General features: G+C 43.3%; 1 protein-coding gene across 4 annotated transcripts in view; it reads right to left on the bottom strand.

Annotated features, from left to right (window-relative positions):
• Nucleotides 1-21,880, bottom strand: part of PCYT1B (phosphate cytidylyltransferase 1B, choline) — a 140,095-nt gene that overhangs the window by 3,575 nt on the left and 114,640 nt on the right. For 3 of the 4 annotated variants that reach the window (XM_063444290.1, XM_063444291.1, XM_063444292.1), the window contains exons 4-7: nt 20,349-20,500; nt 18,502-18,580; nt 17,906-18,048; nt 1,797-1,985 (exon numbers count right to left, since the gene is read on the bottom strand). In XM_063444290.1, coding sequence (XP_063300360.1) covers nt 1,797-1,985; nt 17,906-18,048; nt 18,502-18,580; nt 20,349-20,500 — 563 coding nt within the window. The remainder of the gene's footprint in view (nt 1-1,796; nt 1,986-17,905; nt 18,049-18,501; nt 18,581-20,348; nt 20,501-21,880) is intronic. The other variant, XM_063444293.1, reaches the window with a different exon arrangement.

The raw sequence follows: 21,880 nt of genomic DNA, 5'->3' as shown, positions 1-21,880 counted from the left end.
TGCAATGAACCCTGCACCCCCCCCCCCCCCCCCCATATTATTCATAGAGAGATAAGAGCAACAAGGATCTCAATATAGCTCAATTCTAGGGCCCGGGTCAGCCTACACCCTGCATGGGCAAAACACAGTCCTGCACTGGAGGGATAAGGTTTAGCCCGCCAAGCCCGAATGGGATCCATCAGTTTACCACATATACCGCAAATGGGTGGCTTAAGCCCGGACTGTGTCTGTTCCCACCGCCGTATTGCCTTGTGCTTTGGCAATCTGTGGTGCCCGATCCATCGCCATATTAGAGTCTGGTTCGCTGCCTGAAATGAGGACTCCCGTTTGACATCTGGATTCGGCTTTCGAGGTGAGTTGCTACTCAGAGGCTTAGGGGTTGGCTGGCACAACCTGCGTTCCAGCTTCTTACAAAAGTTGACAGGATATCATGTTGCTCGTTGTTGGTAGTGGGGGAACATGCGGTCTCCGCCATGTTGGGAGTGATGCAGGAGACCCTGTCAGGCTTGATGACTTTACCCTATGTTCCAGCTAAGTTGGGGTAGCCTCCCATTGTTAGCAATGATGGAAAAATAAAATACAAAAGGCACAAGTGGGGAAGGCAGATTTGGAACAGTGCAACAAAACCCATAACTAACGTGTAAAAAAAAAGGCATACTCAAGGACTAGAGGGATGAAGCCGAGCATATCAGCGAAACGCGTCATCACGTTTTGACATAATTACGTCATCAAGCTTAACGGCCGAAAGCCCCGCCTTCAGGAAGTGTTTGGTCGTGAGACTGTTCTTGGTACCCAGAGTCCAGCAAGCCGGCGCTAGACTAGTGGAACCTACAAGTCATCACAGCACAGTGAAAGCGGAGGATACACAAAATAAAGGGACTTTACAGCCTGTGGAGCAGCTTTTATCCTGCTAAGTGTCAATAAAGATTTCAACTGTCACCACAGCTTCCAGTTTGCATATGTTGCACAAGATGCCATCAAAGTTTAGAGCAGACTAAATTGCTCTACCCTTGTGAGTGTTTTTGTTAATATTTTACATATATAACATTCAAACATTCTGTCCTATGATTGTAAATTTCCCCCTTTTTTTGAGATCTATATTGGAATGCCGATACAAGTTAAAGGTATATTCCAAAGTGGGAAAGCTAAGTACAATTTTGTATTGTAAATTGCACTATCTTTGTATACATTTACAAGTGTGTTTTTGCACAAATGCACTTGGTCACTTTTTTTTGCTATATAATATAATAACCCCCCAGGATCGGTGGTGGTTTCCTTTAAGATTTTTATTGTAAATTGCACTATCTTTGTATACATTTACAAGTGTGGTTTTTGCACAAATGCACTTGGTCACTTTTTTTTCTATATAATATTGCACATATTATTCCCACTTGTTTAAAAACTCCTTTCGGTCTTAAAGGCGCACTTTACTCTTCTGGTTTTGTATAGTCACATGTGTTTGAGCTTTTTCACTGTATATAGTGCTGCTTACTACATATTTATTATTATTAATTGATCCAGCGCCATAATATTACTTGTGTGTTTTTTAATATTAATATTAGGCAGGTTGTTTTAATGTTGTGGTTAATCAGTGTAGATTGTGAGATATTATTACATTAAGTTCACTGACAGATCTTTGTACATCTATAAGGTCTAGCATAAAACCACACAATGCAGTTGCATGCAAGCCATTCTGTGATTTTGTGTTTTTGCGTGAATAGGGTAATCTTATCTTTCTTATTTTACTTGTACCATTTTTGAGCAGATATTATAGTATAGCAGTAGCAGTATCCTACCCAAGCTCCATCTGGGCCAAATAGCTCCAAGAAATTTCCTATAAACTCCCTTGATTTCTCTTCCCACTTTTGAATAAGATCATGGCTTTTTTCTTCCACTTTATAAACAAATTCTTTTGATTTTTCTTCTACATTTTTCACCTTTTCTTTCATCTTGTCCACTTGGTTTTGAAACCTATATTTTTTCTCCTAAAGAAAAAAAAATGAAGGTTTTACATTTGAAATGCTTCACAAACATTGTAGGTATTTCCCACCAAAAATATATTATAATAATGTTCTTACTCTACAGTTAATAAATATATATATATACAACTGCTTCATTAATCTAACGTTGTTTTGGTGACTATACGTAGTATCTCTTTAATTCTTTTTTGTCTAGCGCTATGGCACACTTAATATACAAATAATATATGATAGTGTTAATGTTCTAAGGCTTCTATATGCAGTAGCAAATTAAATACACTTTTTGTTCACAGTTACTCTGTCACAGCCCCCTTATACAAACAATCACCCTCATACACAGACAACACCTTCACAGACACAACACAGCCTCTCCATACACACAATGCACACATCAAGACTACAAGCAGCATCTCCATACACACAGCAAAATGCAAACAACTTCCCCACACACATACACTCCCAGACAGATGATACACATGCTCAAAGACACAGTGAAACACATGCTTACAGACATACGGAAACACACACAAACACAGATATGCATTCTAGGCACAGTCCACATACACAAAGATTATATGTGTATCATATGTGTATCTTTGAGCATGTGTATCATCTGTCTGGGAGTGTATGTGTGTGGGGAAGTTGTTTGCATTTTGCTGTGTGTATGGAGATGCTGCTTGTAGTCTTGATGTGTGCATTGTGTGTATGGAGAGGCTGTGTTGTGCCTGTGAAGGTGTTGTCTGTGTATGAGGGTGATTGTTTGTATAAGGGGGCTGTGACAGAGTAACTGTGAACAAAAAGTGTATTTAATTTGCTACTGCATATAGAAGCCTTAGAACATTAACACTATCACATATTATTTGTATATTAAGTGTGCCATAGCGCTAGACAAAAAAGAATTAAAGGGATACTATAGTCACCAAAACAACGTTAGATTAATGAAGCAGTTTTTTTTAATAGATTATGCCTGTGAAGTTTCACTGCTCAATTAACATCCATTTATGAGTTAAAACTATTTTCTTTCTGTTTATGCAGCCCTAGCCATACCTCGCCTGGCTGTGACTGACACAACCTACCTGAAAAAAAAACAGTTTTTATCTCCTGCTCTGTAAATAGAACTTTAATTACACACAGGAGACTCCTGTAGGGTTTATCAAACTATTAAATAAAAGCAGGAGATAAGATATTCTAAATTAAACAGAATTTGCAATAAAAGAAGTGTAAACATTAGATGACTCTTTAAGGAAGTGTTTAAGAATGCTGTGTAAGTCACATGCAGAGAGGTGTGCCTAGGGCAGCATAAACAAAGATATTTAACTCCTAAATGGCAGAGAACTGAGCAATGAGACTGCAGGGGCATGATCTATACACCAAAACTGCATCATTAAGCTATATTGGTGACTATAGTGTCCCTTTAAAAGTAAATATAATACATGCTTTTTATTGCTAACCTTAAGAAGTTCTCCCAGGCACCAATACCACTTCAGTTATTAACTATAGTGAGAATTTAAAGTGAATTGAAAATTTTAGGTCTGAGTAACCAAATTAACAGCAAAGCTATTTTGACCAGAAAGCGGCACTGTCATGGCTGAATCCCGTATTTTCTTTAACCCTCCTCCCGACTCCACTACATCTAATTGACCCCCTAGTCACCCCCAAATGCCCCTAAGCCCCCCCATATTACCTAGTTTTTAAACTTTATTTTCTGTTGGGACCTAGGTTCTGGGCGCCGCCATCTTTGTGTGGGTAGATGAAGTCCCTGTGGGTAACGTCATCTGCCCACACTATTTTTTTTTCAATTATAGTTTTTATTAGTTCCAAAAAAAGAGTATTAACACGCATTACAACACAGTTGAATAAATAAATTTCCCCATTGTATTATAACACTACCTTTTATATCATTCATTAATATTGTAATCATTACATTATAACATTGCCTTTGTATTGTTCATTAACATTGTAATCATTTATATTCATATTATATTTCTATTATATAAAAAAAGAAAAAGAAAAATGAATGCCTTCTTTTCTGGTTTATCTTTTTCTCATCTATCTTACAATTGTAATATACTCCATTTAATTTGTTGCAGAATCAATTAATTTACATTTTTTAATTTCCTTAACTAAACAACATCCAAGAAAAACAAAACAAAAAAAAACACCTCACCAGTTGGATAAAAAGCGACTGAACTATGCTCTTTATATAGATATAGAGGGATTAAATAGAGTACATAAAGGCAATGGGTGACCAACCAGGGTTCGGCGGGGGGAATGGTGGTGATCTGCCCACACTAGATAGCGCTGTGAAATTCTAGCGCATGCCCAGTTAAACACTTGGGCATGCGAACGAGAATTTCATCTATTCATTAATTCATGAATATCTGTGTTTGTTTGTTCGTTCACTTTATTACAAGGAGGGAATTCCCAGTCGCACAGCTCCCTCCTTGTCATATGTATAGATAGAAGCGGCAGGGAGCAGTGCCACGAGTAGGGGCATGTCTACTAAATAGAGAGCAGCCTGTGGCTGCGAATGGGGTGTCACCTATTGTCCTCCCCCAGGCCCCGACCTCTGAGCGGCTTGTGGGGGCTCTAAATGAGAAGGAGGGGATGACACTTTTTGTCCTCCACCCAGGCCCCCACCCCTGAGTGGCTGGTGGGGGCCCTAAATTTTTTTTTCGTCTGATTTTTTTTATTGCGCTTGGTTTTTTAATTTAATATTTTACAAGTTCAGCGGGTATTATGGTTTTTATTTGGCCTTTTCTGAGGCTGAAAATTTTATATTTTAGAAAAAAAATACTTTAAATGGTAAGTTTTTTATTTTCCCTCACTATTTTTAGGGGTTTATTAATTTTTGGGGACCCCTAGTCACCTTGGGGGGGGACAATTTTATTTTCATAGCCCCCACTCGCGCGGCATAGGTGGGGGTTCGGGAGGGGGGTACCGGTGTATTTATTTATTTATTTATTTTTTTACAGTGTGTTTTCTAGACATGCCCCTACTCGCGGTATAGCAAACACTGGCCAAAGTTAGTGTTAATATTTGTTTGTGTGTGAAAAATGCAAAAAACTAATTTGAACGTCAATTTTGTCCAGTGTTTGTGACTAAGTGGCTACTAAAAAAGACTGGACATACTCTGTTTGCAATACCTTTGTCTACATAGTTGTCTACTATGGCAAATGGTATGCCATCATGGGGGTCATTTTCATTCCTGGGCTACCATACGGTTTCAATGGCAACATAACCAACCTGGCAAATTTCAATGTGAAAAAACGGAAACGCAAGCCTTATATCTGACTCTGTATGTAACGGAACCGCTGGCACCCCGACCGGGTACCCTCCGCTGACGGATGCTCCTAGTGCTTTCTGAGGACTCCAAGCACTCCACCAGACACCATAACCACTGTAGACTCCCATGAACCGCCGCAGCTTGGTTGGGGTCTCGCCACGCTACCCACTCTGGACCCAAGACCAGGGTCTAGCTTCCAGTAGATGGACCTCTCCGAATTCCAGAGAGCAGGCACAGGAACAGCTCTTAGCAGAGCTCAGCGATAATACCCTGGGGAGTATAGTGATTATAGCAATCCCCAGAGTGTAGTTTTCCAATCCCCCAAACATGAGCCGAAACTTCATGAAGGTACAAGATGATCTGAGGTGCTAGCACACCCAGTCTGGCTTTTATTACAGTTGTACACTTACAGGCCACACTCAGGGGGAGGCATAAAACAACCAATCACATACATGGTTCAGCCCACACATCCCCTCCCCTCAGATAACAGTAAACCCAATTATACAGTACACATTTTTAACCAAGTTCTGGATGTACCCCAAAACCAGGGGGTACACCTTTAAATCCAGCATCGCTGGATAGCCTTTATTCAGGGGGACAACATATTCAAAATTCAAGTCATTCGGATGAACGGTTCGGGAGATATGGGGTTCCAAAGATTTGACCGACCGCATGGGTAAAGTATCCGAAAACAGTTCCATGCATTTTGGCCCTGCGGTCGGTCACAAACAAGGGAATGAAAACAGACGAATTGCCTGTGTTATAGAGCCTGGAGAGGGTTTGAATGAATTCCCTTGTTTGTGGGGTTCTTTCTACCGAACGGCGGGTCATTCGGTAGTTTCTATACGAATTTCTGGAAGTATGGAGGTCTCAGCGGTGTTTGCCTAGTCAAGTGTCCGATTTTAGTTCCAGACACTCGACGGCAAAACACCGCTGTTCGGTAGTTTAAGATGGCCGCCGCCACGTGTTTGTTTCCCGAATGGCGGCCACCCAGAGGACAAAGAATACATTACACTGATTGCCAATTACCCGTTTGCAACATTGTTGCAAACTGTAATTGGAGGCACACTTATTCCTGGGTGGTCTGGTTGTTCGGTAGTTTCACTCAATATAATGAATGGAGTGATTCTACCGAACAATCAGATGAATACTGCATACAAATCACCCAGGTTAAACTTAACACATAAATACATATACAATATTACAGGCAGTACACTGGAATATGCTTCATAGTCTTAAAGGGACAGTAGTCCCAAAAGTCCCAATCTGTTCATAGATGATTTTAAATGGGCAGTAGCAGCCATATACAGTACAATATGCCCCAAATAACCCAGGGGCCATAGTCAGTAGGTAGGAGGCTCGCAAACAGGCTTCTCCAGTGCCCAGTGGCGAGGTTGGTTTCGTCACACATAGGCATACAAATGATTAAAATTGGCCCAAAAACTGAGAACAGCCAATCACAGTATACATAGTGAAATACAACTTAAAATAGGCTAAAACATATATAGGTAGTAAACAGAGTAGTTGTAGTACTTATGTATTTATTTTCATGTAAAAACTAGCTGTCTATCACAAAATATAAGTGATTTATTGTGATCATGTGACTATTTTTACTCTCTCTTTATTAGCAAATAATAATAAATAACATATGAGGATTACATATATGAACGGTTAGAAATATATGTGAGGGCTATAATTAATAAGGGAATATAACAAGTGAAATAAAAATAAATAAAACAATAAAAATAGCAGAGCAGAGGTAAATATGCATACATCTCATGAACATATTACAGAAAATTATGTAAATCAAAATCTGCATTAAGGCCAAGGGGTATATGGATCTGTAGCTTGTATACCCATTCCATTTCTGTTTTACCAATAATATTTTTTATATCCCCACCTACATTTTTGATACCTATACACTTTAGCAGTTTTTGGTCTTTATTGTGTTTAATAAAATGTTTGGATACTGAATGATTCAAGCAGTGACGTACACACGATCCATGGGGCCCCGGTGCGAAAATTGATCCCTGGGCCCCACCGGGTGCTTACACTGCTCAGGCCGGGACCGCAACACATGGCAGGGGGCACCTGGTCGCAGGGGTCGCAGGGCTGCAACCCCTGCTACCGCGGTATGTACGCCAGTGCATGCAGATACACATACACTTAAAGGACCACAATAGGCACCTAGACCACTTCAGCTCAATGAAGTGGTCTGGGTGCCAGGTCCCTCTAGTTTTAACCCTGCTGCTGAAAACATGGCAGTTTCTCTGAGGGTTAATCCAACCTCAAGTAGTTGTCTCACTGACAGCCACTAGAGGTGCTTCCGCGATTCTCACTGTGAAAATCACAGTGAGAAGATGCTGGACGTCCATAGGACTTGAGTAATGCTTTCGTATGGGCGTGCGGATCTTGCCACGCATGCATGTTCGGAGCTGAGAGGTGGATCGGGGGGGAGAGATCCCCAGCACCAAGGGAGCCCGGTGCTGGAGAAAGGTAAGTGCTGAAGTGGTTTTAACCCCTTCAGCCCAGCAGGAGGGGGTCCACAAGGGTGGGGGGCACCTAAGGACTATATAGTGCCAGGAAAACAAGTTTGTTTTCCTGGCACTATAGTGGTCCTTTAATGACAGACCCACATACACACTCACTGACAAACACATATACACTCTCACTAACAAACACACACTCACTAACAGACAAGCATACACACACACTCACTAACAGAAGCATACACACTAGCTAACAAACACACATTTACTGACAGACACACACTCAGTGACAGACATATATACACACTCACTGACAGACAGACACACATACACACTCACAAAACATACACTCTCACTGACAAACACACACTCACTAACAGACACCAAACATACTCAATAACAGACACACGCTAAGAGACACACACAAACTAACACACAACTAACACACAAATAACACACAAATAACACACACACAGTAACACACTCACTGACACACACACACACACACATTCACTAACACACTCACTGACACACACTAACAGGCACACACAACTAACACACTCAGTAACAGACACACAAACACAGTAACACACACACACACTCACGACGGACACAAACACTAACACACTGACACTCACTAGCAGACACACACTCAATAACAGACACACACTAACAGACACACACAAACTAACACACTCAGTAACAGACACACTCACTGACACACACACTAACACTAACATACATACTCACTCACATTTTTTTATTTATTTAATTCTCCAGCCTCCCTACCTTTTGGAGTGCAGAGGGGATTCCAGCTTTCCCTGGGGTCCAGTGGGGCTGCTGTTCAGTAGTCCTGCAGGCGACGAGGAAGCACTGATCCTCCCTTTCAACTCCCTCACGCGCCGCTTACTGATGCAGGAGCAACGTCATATTGCGGCTCCTGCATCACTGCGGTACGCGCGAGGGAGCTGGGCAGAGAGAGCTCAGGGGAGAATGCTCCCTCGCGCACCTGCCCACCTGCCCGCAAAATGACGCCACTGCCAGCCTCGGGGGGCCCAGAGAGGCTGCCAAAATGTGGCCATGGCCGCACTGGTGTACATACCGGGTATGTACGCCAGTGGATTCAAGTACCCATTTTTAATATTCCTGCAGTGTTCACTTAATCTAATTTTTATTCTTTGTAATGCAATTAATGAAATCTTTTATCTTGTAAACCCTTTTTGTCCTATTAGAAGTGAAGTGAGTTACTTAGGTACGGTAGGTACCGTGGGGTCTGTAGTTTTACAGACTATGCAAAATTTGCATTTGCAAAAAACCTATGGCTTGGGGGGGAAAAAGGACAGATTTTGTTTGTTTGGAGTTTCTCTAGTAAAACTACAGACTAGTAAAACTACAGACCCCACGGTACCTTGCAAAGTAACTAAATTCACTTCTAATAGGACAAAAAGGGTTTATAAGATAAAAGATTTCATTAATTGCAATACAAAGAATGTAATATATCTGCTTGAATGCCCCTTTGGCTTCCAGTATGTTAGAATGGCCACAAGGTGCTTGATAATTAGATTACCGTATATACTCGAGTGTAAGCCGACCCGAATATAAGCCGAGGCCCCTAATTTTATCCCAAAAAACTGGGAAAACTTATTGACTCGAGTATAAGACTAGGGTGGGAAATGCAGCAGCTACTGGTAAATTTCTAAATAAAATTAGATCCTAAAAAAAATATATTAATTGAATATTTATTTACGGTGTGTGTATAATGAATGCAGTGTGTGCGTATGTGTGTGTGTATGAGTGCAGCGTGTGTGTATGAGTGCAGCGTGTGTGTATGAGTGCAGTGTGTGTATGAGTGCAGTGTGTGTGTGCATGAATGCAGTGTGTGTGTGTATGAATGCAGTGTGTGAATGCAGTGTGTGCAGGGCTGGTGCAAGGATATTTGCCTCCGTAGGCAAAAATTTTTTTGCCGCCCCCTCCCCCCCCATATGTCCTGACTTCCCCTCCTCCTCCCTCAGTGGTCCTTACCTCCCCACCCCCGTGTTCCTTCACCCCCCCAGTGGTCCTGACTCACCCCTCCCCTAGTGGTCCTTACCCTCCCCTCCCCTAGTGGTCCTTACTTCCCCCTCCCCTCCCATAGTGGTCCTTATCCCACCCCCTCCCTCTCATAGTGGTCCTTATCCCCCTTCTCCCTCCCATAGTGTTCCTTATCCCCCCCCATCCCTCCCATAGTGGTCCATATACCCCCCCCTCCCTCCCATAGTGGTCCTTATACCCCCCCTCCCTCCCATAGTGGTCCTTATCCCCCCCCCTCCCTCCCATAGTGGTCCTTATCCCCCCCCCTCCCTCCCATAGTGGTCCTTATCCCCCCCCTCCCTCCCATAGTGGTCCTTATCCCCCCCTCCCTCCCATAGTGGTCCTTATACCCCCCTCCCTCCCATAGTGGTCCTTAACCCACCCCCACCCTCCCATAGTGGTCCTTATACCCCCCCCCTCCCATAGTGGTCCTTATACCCCCCTCCCTCCCATAGTGGTCCTTATCCCCCCCTCCCTCCCATAGTGGTCCTTATCCCCCCTCCCTCCCATAGTGGTCCTTATCCCCCCCTCCCTCCCATAGTGGTCCTTATCCCCCCCTCCCTCCCATAGTGGTCCTTATCCCCCCCTCCCTCCCATAGTGGTCCTTATCCCCCCCTCCCTCCCATAGTGGTCCTTATCCCCCCCTCCCTCCCATAGTGGTCCTTATACCCCCCTCCCTCCCATAGTGGTCCTTAACCCACCCTCCCATAGTGGTCCTTATACCCCCCCCCCTCCCATAGTGGTCCTTATACCCCTTTTTTTGTTATTATTATTTTTTTTTTTATTATTATTATTATTTTTTTATTATTTCTTCTTATTTTATTTATATTTTTTTTTTTCGTCCCCCCTCCCTGCTTGATATATGGCAGGGAGGGGGGCTCTCCTTCCCTGGTGGTCCAGTGGCAGTTCAGTGGGGGGGAGAGGGGGGCTGGCAGAGCTGTTACTTACCTGTTCTGCAGCTCCTGTCAGCTCTCTCCTCCTCTGCGCCGTCCGTTCTGCTCTTCTGTCAGCTTACACTGTAAGTCTCGCGAGAGCCGCGGCTCTCGCGAGACTTACACTGGGAGCTGACCGAGGTGCTGACCGGACGGCGCAGAGGAGGAGAGAGCTGACAGGAGCTGCAGAACAGGTAAGTAACAGCTCTGCCAGCCCCCCTCTCCCCCCAGTCTGTATTATGGCAATGTAAATTGCCATAATACAGACCTTGACTCGAGTATAAGCCGAGTTGGGGTTTTTCAGCTTATACTCGAGTATATACGGTAAGTGAACACTGCAGGAATATTAAAAATGGATACTTGAATCATTCAGGATCCAAACATTTTATTACAATAAAGACCCACAACTGTTAAAATGTATAGGTATCAAAACATGTACTATACCCTGGAGAGATAGGGATATAACAAATATTCTTGATAAAACAGAAATGGAATGGGTATGCAAGCTACAGACCCTTATACCCCATGGCCTTAATGCAGATTTTGATTAACATAGTTTTCTGTAAAATGTTCATGAAATGTATGCATGTTTACCTCTATCATCTGCTATTTTTTATTGTTTTATTGTTCTAGTTGTTTAGTGTTTTAATTGTTTCATTTGCTAATAAAGAGAGTAAAAAACAAATAGTAGGGGGGCGGAGCCTGACCGGGGAGCCGAGCAGACACGAAATCAGTGAGCTCCCGATCCTGCACCCAAATATCGGCAGAAAACAAGGGGACCCCGCCTGATATTGAACCCCAACCCACCTCACTCTGTGCCACGGGGGCTGAGGAACTGGGGGATACCTCACAACCATGACTACCTTGCAGGGAACCCTGACGGGAGGATCGAGGCCTACATCACACTGTGCAGAGGAGAGGCGGCTGCTCTCCCTGTACTTTGAAAGCATGCAGCACCCGCAGTATCGGGCTGCCCCCCCCCCCCCCCGGGACCGGTGGGGGTTATCCCGGCCCCGCTCAACAAATCCTGCACACTCACGCAGCCTACAAACGAAGACGGCTACCGAAACTACCTGCTACACCAGCAGGCCGCAAGCAACACTAAAATGGCGGATGCACAATCTACTGAGGGCCATGCGCTGCCAGAAGCCCAGCTTCGCCTAGACGACTCATTAACCTCTCGCCTGCAAATGCTGTTTGAGATCTTCTGGGCGAAAGTGGAAGCTCGACACAGTAATGCACTGATGCAGACACAAGTGTACCCGGGTGCCCAGCTGAAACGTGAGATCGCCAATCGGAGAGCGCCTGGCAAACCCCCGGGTGTGTACTCGACAAAGCGGATGATCACTCACCAACCGACCCCATCCGGGCTGAAGGCCCACAAGGGCGAAACCCCGAGGTATCTCCCACAAAGGTGGAGACTCATACGCCGCAGGCGGCGGAACAACACTACGAGCTCCAGACCTGTCCCAAAGGGAAAGGGCCCGGCCTTGAAAAGTCCCCGAGCCCATGGAGAAATGATACTGGCCTTCACACAAACCCGGAGCAGGGGGATGAGCCCAGGCTCTCCCTGGCTACTCGCCACCATCTGGACTTACCCGACGCTATCACTACAGCTCCCACTCAGAGGCCCAAAGAACCGCAACCGGCCGAAGCAGACAGGACCCCAGGGCCTAACTACTCTCCTCACCGCGACGATGCTGCCGCAGACTCCCAGAGAACACAGCGGATGGGGCCTCCGGCTACAGTGGCAACATGAACTGCCCCTGATGGGAATAGGCTGAGAGGGACTACCACGGCTCGATGGCACGATGTATCCCGGCAAGCTGACCTACTGCAATGGCTCAATTCATTTAGTTTCTATATATGTTTAACAGTTGCCCAATAGGCCATAAGAGATGTAGGCATCTTCAATGTGGCTACCTCCTTAGCCTAGTCAGCCAGCTAACGTTTAAGATTCACTGATTAATCTTGTTTTTTATGTTATTTTGAACCACGCGAGCTTATCCTTTGTAATTGTTTTATGCCTGCTTTCAGTTTAAACTCTATCTAACTAGACTAGCACCACTAGCCGGTGTACTAATGCACCTCCCTAGAGAAGCTGAGCCAGCCTGCCTGATACTCATGTAATCCGCCCCACCGTCTACACTGTATTACTCACTCGGTAGGCACAGGAGCAAGTTATTATTTTCATTATATTTTAGTACCTTGTAGGCTTTAAAGTGTGATCTTGCCTAACTTAAATGCTAGCCACCTTAACATGACTTACCTGCACTTAATGTTGAGCTATTTACAATTTGTTCCTATCGTCCTGTTTTACATTTGTTTAATTCATTTAACTCCTGATGATTCAATCGCTTAGTGTAAACTACCATTATGACTGTTACTTTATGCGTGCTATTAATCTACTGAAAAGCCTGCTTAATATAAAATATAAAATGAGGCTGTCATTTGTAGGAGATGTACTACTGTGTTAAAGCGATCCCACTCTGTACAAATACTGTGCATCCCCTCTTCTTTATTCTGTACCCCATTTAACTCCTGCCTCAATAAAAGAAAGATTGACAAAAAAAAAAAAAAATAGTCACATGATCACAATAAATCACTTAAATTAAATACCTACGTACTGCAACTACTCTGTTTACTACCTATATATGTTTTAGCCTATTTTAAGTTGTATTTCACTATGTGTACTGTGATTGGCTGTTTTTAGTTTTGGCGCCAATTTTAAATTTTTTATCCCTATTTAAACTCATACTGCCAGGTATTATGCGTTATTCCATTTTGATAAATTTTTAAATTGTGTATTGTAATAAAGATTTTTTTGGCTTACTTCCCTGGTGCCAACTATCTTTTTTTGTAAATCTTTCTTTTATTATGGCATATGCGTTATGGGGTACAAAAGAGAAAGAGGAGGCATTGTGGGGTAACATGAGACAATAATAGCAAGATTTTGTGCAATGCACCTCAAAGCAAGATAGCCATGGTTTTTTTTTTTTTTTTGAGTATACGGTACATGAAAAACAGGCTTTGCTAAACGTCAAAACAGGTTAGTAACACATGAATAACAAGATATGATCTCGATAACAAATTTAAATCTGTAGCCCTACAGCGTACAGTGTGGTTTCGCTTGTCTGGTGTGTGGGTCGTAGTAGGGGTAACGGAGCTTATCGCGCTGAACACAGCAGGGGTCCACTATGTGTATCGGCCATCAAACTGTTGGGACTAGGCCTATGAATAAATTGAGAGTCTACAAATATAGACTCGCGTGGGCATTGGACAGGTTAATAAGTACATTTTTTAAACATGCTTAGTGTTTACGTAGCCTGGTATGTGCGGTTAGTGGGCAGTGGGGAACATGTCATAGCAATCGACTGGCCTACCACGCTTAAGGATAGAGCTGGTTATGCAGCAACAGGCTGATCTACGGGTAGGTTAATTATTAGGGAGCACTAGTACCTCTGGGTATGAGACAATCAAAAATGACAATATAAACACTTAAGTCCCGTTCTGTTATCTAATACGTCACTGGCAGTAGAGGAGCTGCAGCCCCCACCTTATACCATTAATACGCTTGTACAGGCTGTCCAAACCTTCGCCCGGCACGGTGGGAGTTGCGCACTGGAGCCCAGGGCCCGGTTCGGCATATCTGTGAATGTAAAGTCCCTGGAAGTGATAGAGTTCCGCATTTGTGCCAGGATTGATGGCCTCTCCGGAAAAACGTAATAGGTAAAAGTGTCAGTCGTTGTGGTGAAGTTAATGTCTCGCCTGCGGTCTGGTCTGCATAATGGCGGTCAGTTCCTAGGTGAGGTTGATCTTTTCAGCCGATGCCGGTCCTGGGTGATGGGTTGGAGGGCTGTGTTGCTGAGCAGGTCGAACGCCCTGACTTGGCTGTGCTGGCTAGATGGGGTATATGTCCCGACAGCAGAGTGGCTGAGGGATCTGTCCGGCCCCAAGGGGCTATAGTGCGCTGCTCCCATGTCGGAGCCTTCTTCCGGCCCCAGGCCTTTGTGGAGGGCTGCATCTGTGTACCACAGGCTCGGTGGCTTCGTGAGTCCGAGGCTTTCCCGTATCGGGAGCAGTGAGAGACCCGGGTGGACATCCGCCGCCAGCGGCGGGCGGTCTTCCTGCGAGGTGGGCGATGCTGTGGAGGTTTCCTCCTTTGGGCCCTCAGCCTGGGAAGGTAAGTAGGAGCGGTATGAGTAGCAGTTGTGCCCAGGAGCAGTCGCTCCGTCTCCAGCCCAGCATCCGTCTTCTCCCTCTCCGATTGTACTGGCGTTGTCTCCACCATGTGGAAGTAGGGGGCGATGTCTGCCCCACCGCCATCTTGTTCGCTTGAAGTGGGGGCGCTGCGTTGTGCTACCGGAGGCCTCGTTGATTTGGGCCTATTCGAGTGTGCCGGTTGTCGCTGTGGGTCGGGCGGTAGGTGGCATGAAGGATGGTTAGAGGTTAGTGGTAGCGGTGTCCCCTGTCTCATTCTGTGCTCAAGCTTGAGCCAGAAGTTTGCGAATATGAGTTCCAGGCTTGACAGGGGGGCTTGTTGTACCTCGTGTCCGCTCGCTGGTCGTGCGTTCTCCGCCATCTTGGATGGACCCTGCGGCCCTCTGATATGTTCCTCGCTTGTCAGATCGTTTTTCCTGTCGCTTAGGTGGACCGGGATTACCCCCGCCGGTCCGGGGGGGGGGTTACAGGGCTGCTGTGTGCTGCGGGTATCCTCCATGCGCCTCCAGGCTGAGGGAGCGGCCGCCTCCCCCGCCCGTCGCGCACCAGGCCGCAGTGCCTGTCTCGGTTCCGGCAGATCCCCATCGGGTTTCCGGGTGGCCCATCTCGTGCCCCCCGGTGTGGGTGGCAGGAGGGTGTCTAGGGATGCCGCTTGATTTGCCTGTGGGGGCCCGGTTTTCGCCTTTTCGCCGAGTGTGTGCGGGAGCTCGAGGAAAGCACGTCTCGCCGCCATGCTTGTCAGGCCCCGCCCCCAACTATCTTTTTTTATACACTTGATTTTTAACTGGCATTTTTTATTATCCTGCACTCCAAGAAATCTGAGGTGGGGATCATACCACCAGCGCTGTTACCAAGGAGCAGTTAGCCTGCTCTTTGCTTGTGAGTACTATTTTAGTTATTATATATACTGTTGTTTTTTTATTCAGTGAGCACTATTAGTTGTCTCTTTTTACCCTCTTTCCTGAGTGTGGACCATATCCCAGACGGAAGAAACCCACGCCCTTCACACTAGAGCTAGCTATAGCTCTACTAAATGTGAGCTTATTCCCGTTTATTCCATCTATATACATATTGGTTCTTTTTATCTGGTTTTTGTCTTTCATATGAGTGGATTCATCTGGAAAAAGACACTGAGGATATTACTTATGTTTAAGCACCTATTTTACTGATATTTGTATTTTTTACTTATTTTATGTGTTGTGATTTTTACTTATTTTATGTTGTGATTTTCACTGCTCATTATATTTTGTTATAGAAATTGGCGCAGCCCATATCCCTATTTTTCCCACTATCTTTGTTTCTGATGGGTTTGGAGGGATCTCCCTTCTAGGGTTGCTGCCCAACTGTTAATTAGCACTTACTCTCTTTTTTCTCTTGTCTGCTGCATTTGCAAGCTCTCCCCTTCTTTCTGGGGCTGTCCAATCACAGACTTCCCAATGCAGCTCAATGGGAATTCTTTGTAAGGCAGTAAGGTGCTCTGGGCAATTGCTGCCTCTTGAGGTCAGCTGCATTGAGCTAACGAAACCAGGAAGTAACATTACCTATTGTCTGCTTGAAAGCCAAGGGGGTGTTTCTGTTGAGATCTGCACTTTTTGCAAAATGAAAAAAAGAGGACACACTCTTCATACATAAAGCTTTTCAGCAAGCTAAAGTTGTTTAGGGGTCTGGAGTGACCCTTAAAGTGACCCTCAAGTGGTAGCACATGCTTGCCAAACTGATTATCAAAGGGATTTGCCTAGCAATCTATACACATTACAATTGCATTAGTCGTTATCTTTGGGAAATGCAGTGATCTCTAATTGGGTAAGTACTTGCTCTTAACACGAGGTCACTTAAATGGCAATATGCAGGGAGATAACTCTGAGGGACAGTATTTTCAGTTTAGAGCTATAAAGTTAACTCCTGGCGGGGGAATGGGGGATTGTTAAACATGTGACTCCATATTAATCAAGTAGATTGTGTACTATTATAGTGTGGGTTGGGGTCCCCATTTACTGTGGCTTATGAACTTGGCAACTCTCTCCTTCGTTAGAGTATCAAAGGGATGTCCACTCTTTCTGGCGATATTACTACCAACCATGCTTCTTAAGGTAATGGTATGCCAGGGGCATGCCCAGTAACTAATACTAGATGTCTAGTAAAAAATAACTCTTTAAAGGACCAATGTCAGTCTATTTGTTTATAACATTCTGATTTAGAATATTACTTACATTTAACAAAAAATATTCATCATGGGGGGTATGAAGAAGGATGGTGGGGAGCCGATGATTATAGATTATAATGATCCCTCCACATAACCTTCAATTGTTATGTCTGAATGCTTTTTTGGACCATGTTTTTGGGAAGAACAACGTAACAGTTGCTTTCACTGAATATAACAAGAAACATGTATGTGTATATTCTTTTACAGTGGGGTGTAAGGATTTAAACAATAGTTTTATTAAAACAAGGTAGGGTATATAGGAACTCAGCAGAGACGAAAAGATGGTACCAGAGTCTTGGACACCCAGGGAGTGGGTGAAATAATTTACTGAGGACTACTGGACTATCCATCCCTTGCTCCTAAATGAAGAACAGGATATACTTTTTTTTGCCAAAAATAAGAGCAGAGAGGTTAGTTTGGGTCTTAATGATGAATAAACAGGTAAAATAAACTTTCTTAGCAATAGGTCAAAACAAGGCACATTTTGAAATATCAAATATATCTACTTATACCTGATTTTGATACAGCGTTCTACGCTAAACAGAGATTTCTATCTATACTATCCAGAATGATTTCTATTTTTAATAGCTCATGGTCAACATAGATAGGAATGATGCATGCTCAGGGTTTGTATTGTAAATGCATGTAGGAAAAATAAAACCAGCTGAAAGACTTTGAAAAAAGCACATGAATTAATCCAGTTTAACAGCAGTCTTTATACTTACATTTATGTAACTAACATTTAGCTCTTTTGCAGTGTATCCTCTCTGAAGGTTACGTCTGGCATAAACATCATAATCTCGTACAATTCTAGTGATTATGTCGGATGTAGAGATACCTTCTGTCCTCTGCGTTGGTACAAACATGCCTGTCATGGAAAATCAGATAAAACACTGAATGTCCTCCGTTATTTAGGCTTGAGTTGAAATGTGCTGTTTTATAATCTTCAGACATCCTTTGATGTATATCTGACTGTTTAATGCATGTGGTATAAAAAGATATAGTAAAATGTAGAACTGCAGTACATTTTCAAACAGTAGCTGTGGATTTTTTAAAGAGCCTATGATTCTCAGGCAACCACATTTCAATTCAAACCACCTGCTCAAAAATGTGGTGACTGTTTGAAATTAAAATTTTTACATTAACATTAACCTTAGTACAAAAGGCTCATAATGCCAGACAGGGGGCACAGAGCAGCGGAAGCATCTGAGTGCTTAATTTCCGTCTATAAATATTTGGTATTTTTGGTACTACTTTCTCAGTAACCCTGTACATGAAGAGGATGCAAATGAAAATGCATAGGACTAATCAAATACCTTACCTGCCTCCTTTATATGCTTGTATACATCATCTGAACCAGCAGAAGAGTATGGAATGTCATCATGAGCAACAAAATCAATCTGTAAATATATAGAACCTCGTGTATCACAAAGTTTTTTGCATAATGGGGTTTGGCACATAGCAATGTGGCTTTCAATGTAGGTGATAAAAACATTGTAGTCTTTGAAGCAGGTGCCTGGTTTTTGATTGGTGCCTGGTGATTTGGTACCCGTGCTCTAGTAAAGCCAAGGGTATGGGGTCTGTTATTCTTTAGTATGGCAATGAAATTAGATTTGACATATAAAATGCAAAACAGATGTATATTTGTATGATGTTGCCAAAACAACTCCCGCACATTGGCGAAGGTGGAAAACAACTGTGGTGATATTACCTCTGCTCTTTCCCCTCCTCCTCCATTTTCATCATAACTTTTCACCTTTTTTTTAGTCCTCAAGTTTGGGAGTGGTGCTTACACTCTCAAATTGCTCATGTTCTATTATTAAGAGTACTATTGTTCATTTGAGTCTGTTATTTTTTTTTATTCTACAGGCATGGTTTAAGCTAATTAACTAATTTATCATTTATTTGTCAGTATTTATCAGCAATAATTTTACCAAAAAAAAAGTATTAATTTTATGGAAATATATTTAACTGTAAAATGCACAATCGTATGGTTTAACATAAGAATTATAGACTGGAAGCTATTTTAAAGGACCACTCTAGTGCCAGGAAAACATACTCGTTTTCCTGGCACTAGAGTGCCCTGAGGGTGCCCCCACCCTCAGGGACCCCCTCCCGCCCGGCTCTGGAAAGGGGAAAGGGGTTAAATCTTACCTTTTTCCAGCGCTGGGCGGAGAGATCTCCTCCTGCTCTCCTCCTCCGATCCTCCTCTTCTCCTCCCCTTCGGCTGAATGCGCACGCGCGGCAAGAGCTGCGCGCGCATTCAGCCGGTCACATAGGAAAGCATTCATAATGCTTTCCTATGGACGCTGGCGTGCTCTCACTGTGATTTTCACAGTGAGAATCACGCAAGCGCCTCTAGCGGCTGTCAATGAGACAGCCACTAGAGGACATAGGGGGAAGGCTTAACCCATTCATAAACATAGCAGTTTCTCTGAAACTGCTATGTTTATGAAAAAATGGGTTAACCCTAGAAGGACCTGGCACCCAGACCACCTCATTAAGCTGAAGTGGTCTGGGTGCCTAGAGTGGTCCTTTAAGCAGTATTCACTAAAGTGTGAATTACTGGAAATTCCAACTATGGCCCAAATTTAATATTTTTGGATAAGCATTTTACATAATTGAATATTTTTTTGATGCACTTTTTAATTATTATTTTCTTTTAATATCAAAAAATATATTTCATGTAAAAAAAAATCAATCTATAAAAAATAATCAAAGTATTACAAATGTAAAATATTATTCAGGTTATTAGAGCCAACCTGTTAAATGTTGATCCAAAATAGCCAAATCAGGAAGGTATTCAATGTCAGCTATGTTTTCAGTTTTACCGTTTGTCCTAAATTTCACTTTGAAGTCCTGACAATTCCCACTTTTTAATACCCCTGTGAGTTTTTAAATGCATTTGCCATCATGTACTTGCTTTCTTGTCCCTTGTATAGTGTTGGAGAATATAATGGGAAGTGTATAAATAATGTAATAATTATAATAATAATAATGCAGAAAAAAACATAGCAATGTATTTTACTTTTAAAGGCGCAAAGGAAAACTTAAAGACCATGCAGAAAGTGATTAACCCCTTAAGGACCAAACTTCTGGAATAAAAGGGAATCATGACATGTCACACATGTCATGTGTCCTTAAGGGGTTAAATATAATATGTGGTACCTTATGTTTTTCTAAGAACTCTGGAGTTAAGGTCCATGGGGCATCAGTGATAACTTCATCCACATAACGGCAGTGGCGCAGAGCTTCGTATCTCTCACTTTCATTCATCACCGTGAATCCTTTGTACTTGTGTGTTAGTTCATCACTGCAAACTGACATATACTATGAGTACACTCATACTGTTATATTATTTCCTTCACATTAACTCACAATTTAAAAAAAAGCAATTTTTCAATATGATCACAATCCAAAAATATCTTTTTTTTTGCTGGTAATCATAATCAACTTGGAGCCAGCCTTAACTTTTGTCACTGCCAATCACACAATCTCAGTATTAACATGCTGGGTTTGCAAGGTTAAAGGACCACTCTAGTGCCAGGAAAACATACTCGTTTTCCTGGCACTAGAGTGCCCTGAGGGTGCCCCCACCCTCAGGGACCCCCTCCCGCCCGGCTCTGGAAAGGGGAAAGGGGTTAAATCTTACCTTTTTCCAGCGCTGGGCGGAGAGATCTCCTCCTGCTCTCCTCCTCCGATCCTCCTCTTCTCCTCCCCTTCGGCTGAATGCGCACGCGCGGCAAGAGCTGCGCGCGCATTCAGCCGGTCACATAGGAAAGCATTCATAATGCTTTCCTATGGACGCTGGCGTGCTCTCACTGTGATTTTCACAGTGAGAATCACGCAAGCGCCTCTAGCGGCTGTCAATGAGACAGCCACTAGAGGACATAGGGGGAAGGCTTAACCCATTCATAAACATAGCAGTTTCTCTGAAACTGCTATGTTTATGAAAAAATGGGTTAACCCTAGAAGGACCTGGCACCCAGACCACCTCATTAAGCTGAAGTGGTCTGGGTGCCTAGAGTGGTCCTTTAAGTACAAGCCCAAAGTCATGACATATTGGTAATATCTAAGCTTTGTTTTAGTTATGGTGGCAGGAGTGTCCGATTTGTTTGAAATATTTCTTTATTGATACAGTGTATGTATGCAAAGCAGTTTCCTGCGCAGAGGAAATATGAAATAGGAAATATGAATTTGAATTCAACATAAACCAATAACGGTATGCATTTAAATCGGGGTCAAGCAGAGTTGTCTTCATCATTATTCTCTGGCTTTCTACTGTAATTTGTCCATGTTGTCGTGTTTTCCCGTGGAGAGGCGAGATAGTGTGGTTGTGTTCGTTGGGACCTAACCGAAGTTTCCGGTTTCACTTCTTACTTGGGTTTGCTGGTTGCTGCTCAATGCCTCCACCACAATCTCATGAGAACCGGAAGTTCCTCAGCTGGAACATATGAACTCTGTTTGCTCTTCTGAGGATTAGCTAATTGGATTAGAGCGACTAGCTGACACAGACGTTATGGTACTTCGAGTGCTCCTTTAACGTTTTATAGTGCATTAGTAATGATAATACGTGAAATGTGTGGCATCAAACCTGTTGTAATCTGAATGGACCCTGATAACTGTGGGTTTCTTTAAGCATGTTCAAAGAGGATATCTAGACTATAATGTACACAGGTATTTGTTGTTAGCGGGTTTTT

This window comes from Pelobates fuscus, chromosome 1, assembly GCF_036172605.1.
Source record: "Pelobates fuscus isolate aPelFus1 chromosome 1, aPelFus1.pri, whole genome shotgun sequence".
Lineage (NCBI taxonomy): Eukaryota > Metazoa > Chordata > Amphibia > Anura > Pelobatidae > Pelobates > Pelobates fuscus.
Note: the sequence above shows the minus strand (reverse complement) of the source record. Positions and strands in the feature narration are given on the sequence as shown.